The 20,754-nt window shown below is 36.5% G+C and overlaps 1 protein-coding gene across 8 annotated transcripts in view; it reads right to left on the bottom strand.

Moving 5' to 3' along the window:
• RALGPS2 (Ral GEF with PH domain and SH3 binding motif 2) overlaps positions 1–20,754 on the bottom strand; it is a 135,087-nt gene that overhangs the window by 11,272 nt on the left and 103,061 nt on the right. For 7 of the 8 annotated variants that reach the window (XM_049807170.1, XM_049807171.1, XM_049807167.1 and 4 more), the window contains 7 exons: positions 20,302–20,369; positions 19,497–19,632; positions 18,515–18,666; positions 7,835–7,889; positions 4,108–4,185; positions 2,442–2,547; positions 1,643–1,735 (listed from right to left, as the gene is read on the bottom strand). In XM_049807170.1, the coding sequence (XP_049663127.1) occupies positions 1,643–1,735; positions 2,442–2,547; positions 4,108–4,185; positions 7,835–7,889; positions 18,515–18,666; positions 19,497–19,632; positions 20,302–20,369 (688 nt within the window). The remainder of the gene's footprint in view (positions 1–1,642; positions 1,736–2,441; positions 2,548–4,107; positions 4,186–7,834; positions 7,890–18,514; positions 18,667–19,496; positions 19,633–20,301; positions 20,370–20,754) is intronic. The other variant, XM_049807173.1, reaches the window with a different exon arrangement.

Raw genomic sequence — 20,754 nt, 5'->3', positions numbered from 1 at the left:
TATTTTGACAGACGGTGGGCAAGAGACTTACAAATGCATATTCTATTCTTAAAAGAAAACAAAATGCAATTTTGGCATAAAGCCTAAGGGCATCACTTCAGTAACAAAAGCACAAAGTCTGACATTACAAAAAAATTCTTTTCCATTTTTCAACGTTTCCAGAAAAAACAAGCAACTACCTGTTAGTGACATAATGCCAGCACAAGTTCTCTCTTGGTTCTTTTGCTTTTGCTTTAATACTTTGCATTTCTGCTCATAACAGTTTACAAGTCTGCTCTTTCCAAATATCTTTACTTTTAATGAGACAGACTCCTTCTATAAGGTTTTCACTGATACCAGAGGCAAATGCATCCAAACACATACACTTCTCTAAACACACCCAGGAGACAGGCTGCTTGGCTAACAGCCCTTTGGTCTGGGCTAGTATTGTCTCAATTGGTAAGACAAATTAAGTAGGATTGGTTTCAATTTCACCTAAGCGATCAAAGCTAGTAGGGATAGGGCAGATGGATGATGGCAAAGAAACTATGCAAATATTTCTATTCTACAAGTAATTAACTATCATTAAAATACTTTGAGTATTAGAATACTGCTTCCTAATGAACTACTCAATAAAAGTAGAAAATACTCAATTTTTTGTACATTAAGACAACATTACACACAAACGTTCCACACAAAATTCAAATATACAGGAGTCTACTAATCAGAAATCTTAAGCTTCCAATCTCTACCCTCTGAACATAAAAATGTTAGGATACGAAAACAGTATTTTGTACCAAAAAGAAATAAGATAGTCCCCTTATAAGGATTCTAGAAGCACATCACAGTTTGTAAATTACATAAGCTTTATGCAAAGCAAATGTTTTTCAGTGACTGTTACCATAAATTAAGCTGAAACACTAGCCAAGGCCAGTAATGGTTCTGAGTAGTGAATGAACTTGGAAAAAGATCCAAGTATCTCAAATTTTACCCAGTTTCTTAACAGAATCTCTGGTGCATCCTCTTTCATTATAATTAACCAGTGAACACAGGAACTACACACATCATAATATCCCTGGAACATCTACAGAAAATCCTTTTACTACTTCCCCACATAAGCAAAATATTTTTAGCTTCTTTCAAATAAAGTTGCAGCGAATAAAAGGAAAGCCAGCATCATATGATATGCTAGCTCTCTGCTTAACATATGAAGTGTTTTGTATTCCGTCGTGGTTAATGTACTACAGGCTTAAACAGAAAAAGAGTAGTGTAATTTTACACCATATATGAAATCAGTATATGTTTAATGTCCTGCGTAGCGACTTCTCAGTCTTCCCACATCAATGCTTATGTGGATTTCAAGTAGCAACAAACTGATACGACTTCTACCTTAGAAAAGCAGACAGACCCAACGGCATAGCTCCCTTCCTTATAGACCAACAAATTCAACCCATGGCATATGCAAAGCAAATGTTCTTGGTGTAGCATATAAATGTGCATGATATTTCCATTAGGGCATATCCGTATGAGGTGACTGACTGCCTGGAAGACAGGTTAGTGCTGACTAGAAGTTATGCAAGTCCTGAACTACTCTCAGTGTTTACATCAGGAAATCACATTTTAATTTTGGCAGATGATACTGGAATATGTCTGTTTTGCATACATGTTTTCTCTCTGTAGCCTTCAGAGATTTTGCAGCGTAGTAAAAGAGTTGGGTTCCACACAGTGCTACCCAGTATTTTGTCCAAGATGCTACCTAGAGAGAAAAGAGAAAAAAACCAAAAGTGCAACAGATAAGTGAAATGTTTCTTAATACTGAGCTCTAAAATAGCAGGCATCATCCTACAAGCACATGACAGCACTAACTGTCCAGCCAAACCATCAGCCATGTTATTCGTTGTAGGCCTATGAATGCACTAAAAATCTAGAAAGCAGAAAGAACATGTGCCTTTCCTCACTAATCTGAGAAAAAATTTCTGCATCTTATTCTATACTTTCTGCAACCCTTATTGAATGCTTCATTGAGTTAGAGTGCATCTGTCCCTTTTCCATTTTATGTACTGCCATAAGGTATCCCCCATTGTCATGAATACATATTTTGATTTCTAATTCATAATCAAGCATTTGCAATGCAAATGCTAAGGGTTATTATCTACTGATTAATTGTTAGAATCCACCTACTGTTCAAGACGACAAAACATGCTCCTCTCTTTTAAAAAGTCATCAGTAATTGTAAGAAATTTTATGTAGCGTTATACTTCTATTCCCTAGATTATGGGTGTGGCCTTATAAACTGAATAAATCCACCAAACAGAAGAATGCAAAACCCAGCAGTGACCCCAAACCTTAATCAGCAAGGCAGATGAGATATCAGACACTTGAATTAGTTGCACAATGGCCATTTTATTGTATTTATAACTGGGCAAAGGAAGAAGGTGACAAAATGAATCAAAAAATCTTACTGTAGGTTTTTTGCCTTCTTTCAACAAAGTCTTCCTCCTGAGAACACCTTGAATAGTAACTGCTCCTGGATACAAATGAACAGCCAAATCTTCAGATTCTAGGGAGCTGAAAGGAGCATGTGAAGATTTGTGTGAAAAAGTATTTTCCTAAAGTAGTTTTCCAATCATTACCACAAACTAATGCAAACATCTGTATTTTACTTTAGAAATGTCAATTTTTTTTATTTATTGGACTTCATTGTGGAAAAAAACTTCAGCTGTTACAAGGAACTGCTACTGTGGAATTTACACTCACAACCAAAAGTGATCAGAAAAATTAATTAGCCAAGCACGTAATCCTTAATTAAAAAAAATTAAAACTCAAGACACAACTGAAATACAAGAACAATTAATTTTAAAAAGCAAATGTTTGAAGTACACTCGTACAGTTGCTGTATGTGTCAAAGCCTCTCCTTCAGCCCTTGCAAGAAAGATTACTTTTTTGTTAGAAACACTGGAATCATTAGCACATCAAAACTGAAGCACAGCTCAAACATGCACAATCTTTAAAATATCTGAAAGCAAGAAGAGTGGGCAGGAGCAGTAATAAAAAGTAGAAACCCAAACCACAGCTTTAAGGTGTTCTAATGCATCTGGTGCTCTACTAATCATCTACCCTATGTAGGATCTAAAAGCAATGGGCCAAAACAAATGCCAGATACAGCACTGTAAAAAGAAAACAGCTTTATTAAAATTACAAAGCTGACTGGCTTACAAAACATTTTCAATGAGAAAAAAATTACAACAGGAATCATTTAATTAAATGTCAATCAGAGCAAATAACTAAATAGCCGAACCCAGCAGCTTTCTAGAAAAGCCAAGAACTTGAACAGTGCCTGAAACTCGTTTTGAAGTAAGCCAGGGTTTGTTGTTTCATCCATCCTAACAATCATGAACATTCAAGGTGAATTGGAAATCCAGCAAACATTTTCATTGCAGCACCCACTGAGGTTGATGATATGGAGACAATTTTGGACATTGATAGATGTGAACATGAGTTTAATTCAGTGAGACAATGCTTGCTTCTTAATGTGAAAAGAGTTTCATAGTTAATGGCCATCTCTTTCCCAACTACAGTGCCACACAGCTGGAGACAGAATTTGTATTCTAATTAATCATAATAATCAGTTATATTACTCTGTCAGCTTGCAAATAATACTGTATATAATAAATTCGGGCCAATTTTAACGCATTACTCATTTTAGGCATATCTCTGATTTCAGGGAAGGGGGGAAAAGAAATTCAATACAGAACTGCCAGCAAAGAAAACATCTTGAAAGCCATCCATTACCACAAGAAGCAGCTCTGTTGTCCACATGAGAGCTACCAACACTGCTACACAGTGGCAGTTAGTTAAAAGCTACCTCTGGTAGAACATCTTTAAGCCTTGATATAAAGATCCAATGGTTCAGAATTTGGATTTGCAGACCAGAAAAGCCCTTATGGTGATACAGATTAAGTCATAGAAGAGGAAAGCTTTAAGTCTGAAGAAAAAGGTCTCTACCTTTATTTTGACACGTAAGTTAGAAAGATAACGTCAGAAAACACCCACTTAATTATTAAACCAAACCAAATCACCAACACCAGAGGGAAAGTTTGACACCTCTGTGTGCAGTGGGGATTGTACCTGCTGGCCTTCATGCGGCCTCGATAGCCATTTCGTGACACTCTTGTCCCCGGACCGAGAGAATGGTACAACCTGTTCCTGTTGGATTCCATTATAAATTGTATGTGTTACATATACTTTTATTCATACAAACAGCATGACTGCTAAAACATATTTTTTTTGTGTGTGTGCATATCACAAAGCCACTTCTTCCACACAAGAAACAGAGGACAATTTTATTTAGAAAAATGCATGCAGGGGTAGATACCATGTTTTTCTATTTCATCAGATGTTCTTTTTGTCAGAACTCATAATACTGAAGTGTTTTATCGGCACTGAAGAATAACACACTTTGAGAGCAAAGTCTCCATTTAGTTCTTAGAGATTAAATCAATGTAAACAAACCATGTTAATGAAACTTGTCTTTAAATTCTGACTTTAGATGTTACTACAAAAAAATGGTTTCAACTTCTATGAGTATGCACACATACAAGCTGTTGGGCTGAAAGGAATCAAAAGCACTATCAAAATATGCCTGACACTGTTTAAAATACTGTTGTACTAAGTAACATTGAAATAAGATGAGCGATATTTCAAATCTCTAGTTCATATAAGTTTTAAACTTTACCTATAAGCTTTACATTTTAGAGTCCTTAACCTGATCTATACTGTTATCCCTAACTAAGACTTGTGTTCTAGACCTGCCTTTTGAATACTGCTTTGCTTCACTGAATCTTGTTTTTCTGGATCAGATTGCTTAGTCAACTGAATTCCATTTAAGTCAATAGAAGCATAGGCACTTTGTCCTCAACTCCTGTTTTTTATTCATTTTTGTGGTTGCTTGTATTATGCTGAAAGATTGAAAATCAGCTCTAATTCTGCAGAAGCAGACAGTTAAGTACAAGCCTATGAGAATTCTACAGGCAAAATCTCCTACATAGTAAAAATCTGTCACCTGTGAAAGGGGCTTTGCATTAGCTGGAAAGCTGCATGTATACGGACAGGGCAGTATTTCTCAGAATGGGAAGCCTAAACAAGTAGCATTGTCATGTGTCAGTCTTAACTCAGAACAGCATACAGCACGCAAACAAAACAGGCTTAAAGAAGGGATAAAGGGCAGCAGCATTAAAGAAGAACGGGTTTTTCGTAGTTATTTTTGTTGTTTTGTTTTTTAAACAAGCTCAAACTATTGCCTTTGCTGCAAGAAGAATTATCAAAAAGATACTAATGAATTACCATCTACTAATCTATCCCAGAATTTGCCATTATCTGTTTTTCAATATAACTGATATCACTGAATTTATGATTTTAAAAACCCACAAACATTCAAGATATAGGCAAAACAATAATTAAAATGAAGGAAAGAAAATCGTAATATGAGCTGTGTATTTGTGTGTACATATATTGTGCATGCAAATGAAATACATTTTCTTCTTACCTTTAAGCTTGTTTTTTTGCATAACAAGGAGTCTATCACTCTTGGATTCGAGCTATTTCAGGGAAATCTATTCAGAGACACTCAGGATGACAACCAATGAGACTAAAGTGCCACTTAGTATACTGCCCTTAACATGACATAACTGTCAGGACTTGGAATTCAAGTTCTTCAAGTAATTCTGATTAACCTAGAGGGACACCCCAATGCTGAAAGCTCTTTCTCAAGTTTCAGACTAAGTTTCTGTTGCACTTAAAAACAATCAGTGACTCTAGTTCTCATCCCTTCTGTGTTTCCCACTTACAAACAACAAGAGGGCCAGGAAAACCAGGATTATTTGTTACAGTTCCTCCTGTTACCTGGGGAATATGCATGTGGAGTATCTCATTTCTTCCTGTTAGGCATACGATGCAGATTTAAGCCCTCCTACCCAAAGATCCTGTTCCTAAATCACTGGAAAATACTGAATTCCCACTCGCATTGCATAGGAAGTAGTCACTAGTAATACTGGATGTATCCCAATTTTGCCGGTAGCTGTTAATTCCAGACAACTAATGCTTCTCCCTCACTTAAAGACTCTTTTGTAAGAATAGAAACCCACTGTACAGATCAAAACTAGAGAGAGAAAGAGAGAAAGATATACCCTCTCTGGTTACCTTAACTTTTGACATTTGCATGTCAGTGTATTACCTATTAAATTCCAAAACATGCTTCATCGTCTTATAAACCAAGGAACAGACACAAGGTTGCTGCATATCTCTAAGAATTTCAAACATGATGTTTTGAATATCTGTAAGGAACCCAATCCCTCTCCCTGGAAGTAGGCAAGATAACTCACCCTGAAAAATATGCAACTTCAGAGTTCTCAAAGAGCTCTCAGGAGAGAAGAAAGTACTGAAGGCAGGTGGAATTTGGAGGAGGAGGAGAAATCTTCTGATATGATTATTTGACTTGGAGCAAACCTTTTAACTGGGGGAAGTCTGGGCCAGCCGGTTCTCATTAAGACAGGGATGAAAAACCTCTGCTTTGTCTCAGAAGTCCACACAACAATTCTGGAGAGTGTTACCATGAGCTTAAACTTGAGGCTTACTAAAATCTTTAAGTTTTTTATGCTACTTAAGTTAAAAGCACTCAGTTCACCATTTGTCTAAGGCTTTTCTATATAAGTTTTTAGCTTTGATAAATAACCTGAACTTGATTAACTTGATAAGGCAGCAGAGAAGGAAAAGCAAGAAAACCTTTTGAATGTTGCAGGTTGCATCACAGAGCACATACAAGTTATGAGATTTTCTTTCTATGCTCATGTGGATTGTTCTTATTGCTTACATAATGGAATCAGAAGTGCATTTCCTCATGTATGTAATCATATTTATAGCATGAAATATCAAAGAGTTCACCTTTGGCACAGAGAGATTTTCAAAGATTTCTTCCAAAAATTAACACAGAATTTCAATGAACACAAAGCTTCAATGAATTCAAGCAAAATATAAGCTTTGTGTTAACAGTTCCCAACTATAAAGAGAAAGTTCTTTGATAAAGATTTCTACAAAACGCGTCTTCAAAACATGGTAGCAAAAGTCATCCATGGCAACTCTGAAGCTGATGGATTACCTGAAATTGAGTTAATGGAAGCAAAATACACACTGTATTGTGCATCTTACTCAGCTGTGGGAAGATGAAATTTCCACCTTTTACTATATTGAACTACAGTATTTTTCCACATTCTCAAATACAGTATGGGAAAGGATTGAAGTGGTGAATGTCGCCCTAGCATTTGCTGGTATTGGGTAAGGAGCAAGATGTTAATTCTGGACCACAAAACTCAGACATCAGCAAGGGGCATTTTTGTGTTTTCCCATGTAACACAAGGGCAAGTAACAATGAAGTGAAGAACAGGTGAGAGACAAAACAGGTGACAATATCAATGACAAGAACAAAGGGACCAAGAATGGATGAAATATCTCAGGGAAAGTTAAAACGAAAAACAGATAGGTCACATGAATAGCATACACAGGATATACAAATATATAAACACAGAAAAAGGAGTTTAATGGTACTCTGGTTGAGCTACTTAGAAGAATGTGTGCAATGAGTAAGCACCCAATTAGACAAAAGCCCTACCAACTACTAGTGAGCAGAAGGTACCTCTCTGCTGCTTTAACAGATCCAGTGAACTTACTACAGTTTATGAATATCCTCACATATGGAAGATGTCTAAACCACTAAAATAAAGCATTATTTTCAGGACTAAGAGACTGTAAGGAGCAATGTCTGAATAGGGAAATGCAGGTTTTGAGTGGCACTTATTCTTACCTTTCAAATGCCGGCCAGGAAGTCTCTTCACTGAGTTCAGAACCATCACTGCTACCTTGAAAAAGAATTAATGATACTTTATTTCATCATCTACAATCCATCTATTTCAATTATCTCTGTTTCTCCTCAGAATATTAAAGATTAAATGTGTAAAAAATACGTCACTAAAATACTACAATGAAAATACTTTGTGATTTTCTTCAGGAATTTCACATAAACCGAGGCAGAGATTTGAAGGGATGGGGTCTAGGTGCACATTAAGAACTTGAAGAAAAGGAGTGCTAATAAATGGGAAAGGCATTTTCAAAATTTAAAGAACATCCTAAGCGTGGATTTGTCCTATTAACACAACAAGCATTTAAAAAAGAAAGGTCGCTTATTTAAATAATTACTTAGGAAGTCATACATGGTCATGACACAGAGGTGCAAATTTGCAGTAGTGCAAACTCATTCCTGAATCTCCAATACATTAGAAGTCTTTGCTGATCTGAGAAACCTTAAACATCTTTTTAAAGCTATCTCCCACTTACTGTATCAGATCACAACAGTATTTTTCCCTTCTGTGCTTCACAAAGTAATCCAATGTTACTGCAAGTATTTAATTTTAAACACTGAAAGTAGAGGAAGAGCACAAAATCCAAATATCTGATGCATCCACTCATGGCAGCCGCATAACATACTAACTTTCTAATTATAGTAAATCCCATCAGCCTGAAAATTAGTATTTAGATACAGACACAAGGTAGTGTTATCTGTAATGTTGTTAAAAATCAGTAAATATATATCAGTATAGAAATACTGTTAACAGAACTCAGTAACTTCAGTTACTAACTGTGCTACAAACAATGTTCAAGCTGTTGTCTTGCTAGCTCTCGACCTTTCAGACCAGACCAGCTTCCCATGCCAGCTGCCATCCTTGCCCTCCACTTTAAGCCAATATGTGTTTTTGGCTCCACACAATCCCAACTCCTCAGTTTCTGCCTAATTCAATGTCAGTAACTGCTAAAAGCCCACCTTTTGGCATACTAACTTGACAGCTTGTTTGCTCTGCCTCCTGAACACCCATATATAGAAGGATGAATTGATTTACAATGATTTTCAGACAAACAAACCAACCAACCCCCCAAGCCCTCCACCTGAATCAATGCACCTTACTTAAGGGTTCCCACAGAGAAACAAAGGCTGAAAATGGGAACAAGTTCCCTGTAATTTTACACAGAAAATCAGCAGGGAACAGTGGTGCCCTGAAGAATAAAGCTAATCTGTACAAAGGTAAGTCTGAGTCAACACAGAGTGAAGATGGAGGCAATAAAAAGTCACACAGAGCAGGGATAATTCCAGTCAAGAGCCATGAAAATCTCAGCATGGACTGAAGTCCTATCTGTGCAAAATCCAAGAGAAAATACATGCCTTCACTTGCTGGCCAATTCAACTTAGAAGCCTCTTTTCCAAACATTAGCTCAACTTCCTCATATTAACATGATCTCTAAGGGATACTAGATAATTTGGTCTCATCTTATCCTGACCTTTTCCTTACAGAAGGTCCTAACCCAGTTCACACGAACATTACAGTAAAAGGACTTGTATAAGGGAAGATGATGGGACACACATAAAAGCAATGTTCCAGTGGAGCTACTGGCTCCTAAGCTAGGTATAAGGTCTGCAAGCAAGGCAGTACAATACTCAACAGGTGACTATTATTTTCTAGAAGTGTCTAAGATTTTAGTATTTACATTCTCAGATCGTTGATCCTTAAGCATTCAACTGCTTAAAAGGTTACAGCAGCACAGAGCTTGTCCATGAAAGAAAAATACAGTTACTTATACTTCTGCGGCTTATACTCCATCTGTAGCTGCGAGGACAATGTATCAAAGAGCCACAGTTACTTCAGGATACTAGTTCAAGTGACTGACTGCACAAATTTATCTATCAGCAAACAGTCATTCTGATACCACAAGGCAGGTGAGTAAGAAGTGACTATAAACATAATCAGAAGTTCTGTTCAGCACCATTTACATCTGACCTGCACCATGGAAAAGTAAGAGAATATGTGGACTGAACTTCACATTGTTCTGTGCACTTTAATATAGGAATACTGCCAGACAGATCATGAAGTGTGCCAGGCAAGACTGGAATATCCAGTTGGAGTAACCTATGCAGATGGAGCCTGATGTTATGGTAGAAGTCTTTGCAAAATCCCGAAGCAAACTTAGAACTTCTTGGAAGAAACAATTGTCACTTAGTATTTTCAGCAAACTCTACATCCACATCACAGTGAAAAACTCAATGATTTATTTCATCCAAACAAAAAACACAGCTGCGGCCTCTGTAAGGCAATATACGAAGTCTCTTCAAATAAACAGGTAACATGGTTTGGGGATGAAGAGACAGAGGTAACAGAATTCAGAGACAACTTTAAGCAGGTATTTTGGGTAAGACCTCCCAGCTGACTGTCTTTGAGGAAGACTGTTTATAGTTGAGTATCTTATAGTAAGATCTTAAAGTACTGTACTCCTTTTAGCAGGTGGAATGACAATTAGGAAGGTAGGTTTCAAGTATAATGACTTCTCAAGAAAGGGAATCCAGCATCCTCGACTGTGCTGAAGACAAGAGCGAGTTTCTTGAGCCATCTAAACACCAAGGAACACAAATGAAAGAATGGCATGAATAGGAAGTGAATAACTGATGCTACTATCAGGTACACTCACATCAAACTAAGGCACAGACTGCATTATTCTAAGCAAATGTTATAGTCCAGTATGGGAGATCCTGGACTGTTTCCAAGAAGGCCTGATCCAGACCTGTCTAAACAGAGAGTCTCTCCTATTTGCTTCTATAGGTTGGCCTACTATGAATTTTGTAGTAATTTTGACTTGAAGGGACCTTGGGAGGTTAGCGGGTCCAACATTCTAGTCAAAACAAACCTAACTTGCGGATCAGATTGCCAAGAGCCTCATCTAGTCATGTTCTTCAAGGAGGCAGAGTCTACAGTCTCTCTGAGCAACCTGTTACTGAATGTCACAACCTGCACGTGAAAAGTTTTCCTCGCGTGTAATCGAAATTTTCCTTGTTGCTACTGGGAGCAGTCTGTCCTGCAAAAAGGTACAGTAATTCCTGTTTACCATAGTCATTCAGCCAACACTGAAGTTCAGGGACACTTAGAATCTTATTTATTTTGTTATTACTGCAGAGATTTAGTCTTATATTAACAAGAAGTACAAATTTAATATGACTAGAGTTCTACTTGATTGAGGCCCACGTGATAGAAACCCACATAATTAGAACCCCCTAACAATACTGTATTACAAAGTAATTTTTTTATATTTAAACTAGGCCAATACATTAACATTTTATCTGAAATGACATTTTGATGGCAACTATATTAAGTTTGCTAAGAAAGTTATATTTCAAACACTGTATCAAGTATTCTACAGAAAGATTTAAAAGCTAGTATTGCTTTTTGAGAGTGTAAAACAATCTAGAGCAAAAGAGCTGAAATGTCATCTTTCAGAAAGTGATAATCATTGTTACAGTACCAGTACAGTTACAAAAGTTAAACAAATTTGGGGGATTCATAAACAGAAAGTTTAATTTAAAATGTTTAATCTATACAGACATTGCCGATTACACTTTAAAAAGCAATGTTAATTTGGAGAAAAGCAAGCCAAACATCACAGCTATTGATTTAACATTTATATTGATGTCCATATAGGTTTTAAAAAATTGTAACAAAAACCTGGAAAAAGTTGAATTTTCGCATTTGACTAGACCTCTAACACCTATACAGAACATCTCTAACAGGATTTTCTAGGTTCTGAAAAACTCTAGGAGATTTTTTGCACAACAAAAGTTCTGATATTAAAAAAAAAACCTTCCCTGAAAAGCAAAAGAATATATATTACATCCCTCCCTCCAAAACAAAACAGAGGTGAAAGGAACTGTTTTTAACTTAATAAAAGTTAGATGTCTAGCCAAATTCTGTTTAAACATTAAGTGCACTATTTGACTATCACCTCAACTGGAAATATTTCATTCATTCAGTACTTTAAAAATATATCACCTTCTTAAATTCTTCTCAAGTATGTACTCAATATTTGAGTTTTTCCAACAACCTCAAGCAGGTTTTCAGGTTAAACTTAATAACAAATCCTAGGTAGTATAAGTCCTTTCTATTAAGTAACGTTCTACACGAGTTTTGGCTTTATGTAAGAGGCCACTTGACACAAACCACTATCTTCCTAGTTTTCTTTATTGCTAATAAAATTAAAAATTTCTTGTAAAGGATTAAAAAAACCAAATATCAGAGTTGTGTTTATCTTTACTACATAACATGAAGGCTTTTTCCTATCTTAGGAAAAACAGCAATTGGCAAAATGTTTTTTTCGCTGTGCTGATGACTACCTGAAAAGTTTCAGGACTGTTTACACAGAGCTCTAGTGCTGCAGCTGAATACAGACATGAATTTTCTGTTTGCATTTGTAGACGTGCATATACATATTATGCTACAGCTACTCAAACAGCGTGAGGCTAGGTTCCTAGTTATGTGATAGGGAATGCCTATACCATTGCATACCCATTCCCCCTGGTCACGGCATCCACTCATTGCTGAAAGTCTGAGGATATTGAACATTTAACACAGGCTTCCTTTATCCAGAAGTTAGTCCCCAAAGTTAAACAGGTGTTAATATAAACAAACCAACCCCAAAGAGTTTAAAAAGTATTCAGACTAAAAATTCTTTCCCCTTCTCAAATCTGCAACTGACACTCTCTTGGCTCCAGTTACCCAGTGTTTCCAGAGCTCTAGTCACTATAGCTAGTGACTGACCTGATAGAGCTTGAAATTCTAAGTGAAAACACAAAAAAATTGGTCAAGAGGCCTGACTATCAATTGCTGTAGCACAATATAGCCCAGCTAACATCATGGAGATGGACTCCATGCCCTAAAAGTTATATTCTGCCTTGTTGAGTCTATGACCATACTGAAAATCCTCATACATATTGAGCTAGTTCCTTACCATTTAGCTATTGTAAAGGTATTGTAAAGTTTAAATAGCTCAACTCTGGCTTGCTAATTAACCAAATAAAAATGGTGCGAAGACTGACAAACGACTTAAGCAATATGATGCCAGAGAATTGACACAAAATTTTAATACCATCACTGATAATGAATTTCATCATGAAAAGCTAACAAGAGCAAATAATCAAATAGATACAGGTGGGGCAGAAACAGGTACAACTGCATTAATCACAAAACACCCAGAGCATATGCCTTGGACCAAACAATACTAAAAAGGATTGGGGAAGAAATGGGGTGCTACAACTCCTGTACATCCCTCTCCTTCTCTCAGTTCCAGGCACCTATACGTGCATTATACAGCTTTTATATTTATCCTACCACAAATAAAGCAGTAGTTCCCAATACCAAAACAGGGTATCCACATTTAGGGTAAAAGACAGGCATCTATATACTCATTTAAATCAAATATTTGAAAAAAACCAAACAATACATATTTCTTCTGCCTGAAAACCTATCCAAACTTTGATCTTCTGACGCAGACTACTGATGACTCAGAGTCCTAAACATCTGAACAGTATACTACTGGGTAAGGAATCAAACAAACATTGGCTGTGTAGAATTCTTCCCTGCTGTATAGGGTGCCAAAATCCTGAAAGTAAATGCATACGCTGTATACCTACACCTATACTTCATTTATTTTAATAGAAATATAATCCCTTGTAGAATTCAAGTACTTCAGGATGGTGACTTAATAGAGGAATTCATTAAAATGATTATATTCTTGTATGCATTTTATGCCAGTCTAGGTTTGAAAATGTACTGTTCTTACAAAGGCACTTTCTTACATTCATTCACACTGATTTAAAATACCTTCCTTTGACTCTGCAGCATTAATTTCTCTGATTGCATTAGAATACAGGCTCGAGTCATTCTCAACTGATTGGAACACACAAATGAAGGCAAATGTTCAAGAGCCTTAGTTTTTCCAGAGCTTTCATCCATATCATTGTAGATTAGGAAAAATAAGTAGAAAAAAACCCAAGAGTGATTTAAAGTAGTATTACAGTCATCTCTAGTGTCACATTCAAGGTGCTGGCATATCAGAAACACTGTCCATGTTTTGAAGAAGGATCATTTATCCAATGATCATTTATCCATAGTTTGAGACAGAAAACACTCCAAAGTTAGAACAGAATTTGCATTCAACACTGCTACAAACACAATCCATGAATGTGTTTTCTTTGAATTTTTAAACACCTAAAATTACATTCTCAATTGCAGCCAAGTATTTCTGTGTTCAGACCTTGACATCTATTCTTAAGTGGTATACCTGTGAGACTGCATCCTTAAAAAAACCAAAATCTCCTAAGCAAAATTACTTTGCATTCTGTACATTAGGTGCTGTAAGAGGAGTAAAGCCACACAGAAGCAATAGATGAAAAGAGGGGTCAAATTTTACACTGTCCCTTTACCTCTACAGAATTATGTGGACAGTCAGCCATTGTAAACAAATTCAGCTTCAGAAAAGAAATACAGTAATACAGCTGACTCGAATCGTAAGAAATGGTAGAAATCCAAAACTTCTGAGAACATTAGTGAAGCAAGCTCAACACTGCTGCAAAGATATTTAAGAGTACACTTAAGCAAGAAAATAATACTGTTAAAGTGTAAGAAAATTAGAAAACCATGTATTCTTAAGAAAAATATCTTAAAAGGAAGTTTCCTGCTATTTCTGAGTGGAACCACCATCTAGTAAAAGCATCTTAATTTATCCTACTTTTAGGTGAGGAGGTGACAGCAGGCAAACACATGCAGAAGAACAGCTGGCAAGAGTGTGCAGGTGGTTCCTTCAACCCAGCCAAGAGCAATGTTTAGACCTCAGACTGGCAAGCTCACTCTTTCAAAAGAGTGTATACAGTGACCTCATCAACACAGAGGGATTGCAGAACAAAACTATCTCATAGCATTAAGAATTACTGATAGCAAGTAGCGGGGGTTCTCAATGAACTTTTTCACTGCAAAGTAGAAGCATCTGTCCCAATTTAATAAAAGCAGATATTCTGGATTGTCTGCACAAAACAGACATTTCCAGCAATATTCATCAGTCCGTATTTTCATCTGTTACCTGTCAAAAGTCTCTTTGCAGTCAACAGAAATAAAGTGGGGTTTTACGACACAAGTCATCTAACCTCATTTTAGCCACCCACCTAAGAATGAGATGAATCATATCCTTGAAGGTCTTAATTCTGTACATGATTATGAAGAACTCCAAATGCAGCTGCCTCCACTACAAACATCTACAACTTAGAAGAGACTATTTCCTCTTGTTACATTCCTGAATTCAGGAGAAAATTTCCCATCTAATATTGTATATACAATTGGTCAAGTGTTTCTTCCTTCTAATTAGGATAGCCTCAGCACTGCCAGAAAAAGATTTTCTCACTTTTGTTCAGATAACAAGCACCTATGCTACAAAGTAAAATAGCAACAGAACCAGATGTACATCTCCCTTACTCTAACATAATATACAACCATCTGCTGAACACAGTCTCATAGTTCTAGGAACAAGAACTCTTTTGACTCAAGCACAAGAAATTAATGTAACCGGGACTATATCTTTAAGTTTTTTTGAGCTCTAGGTTTTTGCAGAATGAGTTGAATGTACACAATCAGCCTCCAGACCCTGAAATTAAGAAAAGAAACTGGTAAAGCTCTCTGACTATGACTGTCATGTTACAGATAGGCCTACTTTCAGGAAATCCCATACCTGGGTCACTTTCTGCATTGCTGCTCCTTTAGAAATCATTCATTGCAAAAAAACCCCAAACAAAAACAAACAAACAAAAACCCCAAAACCACTTAGTGTATCCTTGATATCTAAAAGATTAAGTACATTGATGTAAACGTTTTGGTATGCTATGTGCTATTACCAGAATGGATCATCTATCTTTCCCAGCACAACACAATCAAAATTGTCCATCATCACTTGAATGTGTGTTTTTAGTTTAGACACGCATGCACTGCTGGATTAACTGCTCAGTTTTATGCTTATATGCAGAACAGAATTTCATCCAGCCATGAATCTCAAACCTAGTGATACTCTAACTGATCTCTATCACAGATTGAAAGCTTCTATCCCAGGGATAACTGAAGAAATCCAAGTGGAAGAGTCCTGATGTATCTGAAGAAGTTTTGTGTGTTCACCAGTGGAAAGGGAAACAGCACTCTGATGAATCTTCGTAACATGCCTATAAATTGCTTTACTGAATTGTAAATGGACTACAGTAATCTGTTAACAGCAAAGGCAACTCAGACATGAGGCCTGATTAAAAAAATGCATGAACTCACATGCTCTAACTATTTAGATGAAGCATCATAATGTTAGAGTGCTGCATACAAACATTCTATAGACACTGTTGTTACATTGCTACCTGTTTGGTATTTGTTGTAGAGGCAGATTATATCAGATCCTCCAATATGAAAGGATCGGAAAGGTCTGAACACCTCTGAGCCCTCAAAACACAAGACTGATTTAAAGTAGTATCACAATCATCTTTAGGGTCACATTCAAGGTGCTGGCATATCAGAAACACTATCCATGTTTTGAAGAGGGATCATTTATCCAAACAGTTGAGTCCTATAAGGCTTATATCTAAGAAGAGATAGTCCTGTTTCTAGAGCAACGGGTTTAAATCCACATTTATGGGCAAAGTGAGGAATAACACTCTTTTCAGTACACACATTCAGAAGACATTTTCTTGACTGTCTTTTGAAGTGGTGTTGTAGAACACTGTAAACCTCCTCTCTGCTGCAGTGACTGTACTATTTCCAAGTACTGAGTAAATAGACTACTTCAAACACGATGGAGGAGCTTAGCAGCTGCAATCAACTTCCTTAAATCCTGCTGAAGCAGCAGTACAGAATGTCAGACAACTTATATTTCCAAGAATTCTTCAGTAACAGGTACTGCAAGCCTCCAGAACTTACCCTCTTCCTCCATATGTATTTTCAGCATCTCTACTAATCTTTTGTGTCACTGAAATTTTCATAATCAAGAAGCAGCAAAAATAATGATGCTAGACTGTCAAACCAGTGATAAAACTATAGTATCCGAGTATGGGGAGGCTGGAGGTGGAATAGAATGGGAGAGGGGAAGTTCTAACCACAAATCCTTATCTTACACAAAATGCATTAAGGTTGCTGTTTTACAAAGTAGGAAAGCCCTGTATTCTCCAAAATGTCTAGATGGTGACTAGTTTTTAGTTGTACCTCATGAAAAACTGCATGTCAACACTGGCAAACCTTCCCTGCTAAGCTCTAATGGAGGTAAATAAGTAATTTACCCTGGAAAAAAGGATCAACTGCAGAGAAGTTTCTTAGCTATTTGGATAGAAAACATTAGTAAAAAACTGCACTGAGAAAAGGGCAATGCTACATCTCACAAAGGTGACAAAAGTTTGGTTCTCCTGTATTGTGCAATCCCTGAGAATGCAAGCTGTCTGTATACTGATGAGAAGTACCATCCCTGATAGATGATTTTGAAATGGCAAACTTTGCCACAGCAGAGAACCTGCAGAAAACAGAGACAGGCAATGCACATTTAATAGTGGAAGCTGTCTGATGTGAACAGATTCAAACTTCTTTGGTCTAAGCTAGTTCCACAAATGTACTTATTAACGTATTTTTTTAAAATTATTGCCTTTAGATATTTGATTTTTTCCACATGAAAAATATATTTAATGTTTGCTCAGAATATGGGCTTCTCCTCAAGAAAATACATGAACAGCTCCTGAAAACAGCATAATTTGAAACTGTGTACCTTGTTTTTCTCCATGAAGGCTAAAAAGCAAAACTTTTTTAAAATTAAGTTATCCAAAGAAATGCGTAACACTGCAAAAATCTTTTATTACCATAAATGCACAAAACCCGAACACTTGAATTCTATCTATCTAATAATTTTGAGAAAAAGGACTTATAGAGGTTCCATTTGTCAACCCTGGCTGCAGTTAGGTGGATGTGAGAGGCACTTGCCCTGCCTCCCTCCACTTTAAGGATCTGTGCACAACAGGAAAAAAGAGCAACTGCCGTCACATTAAGAAACTTGGGAAGCAGAAGTTCTCAAAAGAAGAATACCCTAAATATGTGAAGATATATAACTTTCCAAAATGAAGTAGATTCTGACATCTTGAAATATATGAAAGCTAAATTGCTATCTACTCCTGACAAAAGTCAGGAGTATTTAGAGATTATGCTCTTAAAGGCTGTCAGCAATTTACACTTCTCTCAGTCAATTTGATATGGCATTTTAAATAGAAATGCTACCACAAGACATTTTTAATTTGGATTGATTTGGGGGGGGAGGGGGGGGGGAAGAGAACAGGAAATGGTGCCCTGTACTTCCCTCCACCCCCATCAAGGAAGAGGAGGAGTATCAGAGACTGTATCATTAAAGAGGATATAAAACCCAAATATCTGCTTTTTTATAATTTGTTAGTTCATGCTGTATAAATTATGCTGCCCTCCTCCACTTACATTTATCAAATTTATTCTAAAATAGAACTGATATTTTAGAATAGTACCGCAGCTTGTACAATCACCAGCTAATCATGCTAAAATCTTTATTAAAAGAGCATGTACTGCACAAGTATGTTTACATTTCCTACCTATTGAAATTCCACTAGAAAGGGTGGAGCTTTCTGCCTGCCCTCGGGATGGGACATGAGGCTCCATGACACTGTCATCCAGTAGGTGCCTTGGTCCTGCATTGGGGAATGTTGCGCTTTTAAATTCAGCTGTATTCATTTTGTGAATGAAACTAGAAATGAACAAGGATAAAACCATTACAACATTATCTTCGATAGACTTCAAAAGCTGTTGCTTTAACATCCTGAAGGATTGTATGCAGTGTGTTCTGAATACCAAACTAAATCATGGCTCAAATCATAAGCAATTGGGCACAAACTATATCATCTATAGGAACTGCTAGTCTTAAAACTGCACAGCACTCTTGGAGCAAAGAGAAAGTCAGAGGTACTTTAAAAATTACTTTCAATATCCTAAGGTATTTTTGTCTTACTATAACACATAATTGAACTTTAGAAATGCATTCTAGCTCATTAAAGGGAAACTTACACAATATAAGTTAAGAGATCAATTACTGAATAGCTACAACCTTACATTTTGAAAGGATGACAAGGGAATTGATGACAATGTTCAAGATATTAATTAGAAGTACACCTATATAGAAAAAAACCTGAAGCCATTACTCTACAAAGTTATATGAAAGTCTGCAAAGGAGGTCTCACTACAAAAATACCAATAAAACAATTATTTCATTTTGAATTTAAAAGAATTACACTGGCATTGAGTTGCTAATAAGTGATAGTTTTGTCATTCAGAAAGAGTCTATTTTGGCTAACTCATTGGCTATTCTTATCATCATAACAGCTGCACAGTCTTCCTATTTTGACTAATTCTCTTTGGTTGGGATAGTACCATTATAGTTCTGAGCTTGTTCTTTTGCCACAAATTGGTCTCTTATTGAAGTATTGTGTACAAATCATGCTACTTTTTAAAAGCAAAGCTTTTGTATTGAAAGATGATACATCCAAAGCTTAGGATTTTCAGGTTAAATAAAATGCTGACTTGTATCCCAGACTGTGACATTTCCTATGTCCATGCGGTATCAGGTTCCTAGGCGAAGGGGGTGTTGGTGGTAGCAAGGCTCCTTCAGCTGCAACATTTTTCCGTCCGCTTTGTGGAGATGCCCCGACTTCAGAGCCTGGGTACAAAAAAAGACATTACTCCCAAGTAACTTTATAATTACTGTCAGGGTTACTTCTCAGAAAATTGTGGAAGAGTTGCACAAAATTTCCTAAACTCAATTTGTAAGAGATAGCCTGTAATAAAACTCATTGATATACTCATATTAGTAATTTTAAAAGTATACTTTAGATTTTTTGCACAGGATTAAAAATAAATGCACTTATTTCAAATAGACCATCTAGTTACAAGTATTTTGTGTCCTAAAGGTTGCTGCATTAGCTACATTGGCATTAAACAGGTCCCACTGATTATATGTTTTGAAACTCCTGCCTTCAGCCACTTTTCGCATTGATCAAAAATAATGTACTTCTTTGGAAGCATATTATCCCATGAAATGTTTAGATGAAGGCCCTTCTGTCTAGACACAAGGGATGAGTATTTAATAGCTCTTCACCCCAAATGACACTAACAAGTTAGTGCCACAATACATACAAGAACCTAAAATACTGACTCAATTCCTTGAAAGAATTTCTTTACAGATCACCTTTAGACTTTTTTATTACAAATATACAGTGTTTATACTTCACACTTCTTTATTAGCCTCAGGCAAATATTTTCCATGTTTGCAACTCAAAAATAATGCATTTGACAACCTCAAGTCTTCTCACATTTATTAAGCATTTACCTACTAAATCTTCTCTGGAAGCAGCAGAGTGGGGGGTGCTGGTCCCTGGTTCTATCTTTAATGAAAGTCTGCATTAAAGAAGCATTAAAAATTACTTTATCAGGAAATAGAAGCATACAAAAGTAAGTTTTTGAAAAATTATTTCTTTAAATTGACAACTGAAAGCTTCCTGCTTCTATAATTGCAAGAAACACTGTAAAGTTAATACAAACTGTGCAAAGTTATCTTTAGCACACACTATAGCCAAATATTCTTTTTTTATTTCTTGGGGTGGAAAAAACCCTACTACTGCAACAGGGCCCAGGATTCAAAAAATTACATGCTAGTGCGTAACGTAGTAAATGAGACTATTGCTTTAGTTCATATAGACCAGGACAGGTTTGCAATACCACGTTGAAGGAGGATGAGACTCAACAGCAAAACCTTGGCTACAGCACAGCCCTGCAACGTCTT

The sequence above is a fragment of the Accipiter gentilis genome, chromosome 8, assembly GCF_929443795.1.
Source record: "Accipiter gentilis chromosome 8, bAccGen1.1, whole genome shotgun sequence".
Lineage (NCBI taxonomy): Eukaryota > Metazoa > Chordata > Aves > Accipitriformes > Accipitridae > Astur > Astur gentilis.
This window is presented reverse-complemented; position numbering and strand designations above follow the sequence as displayed.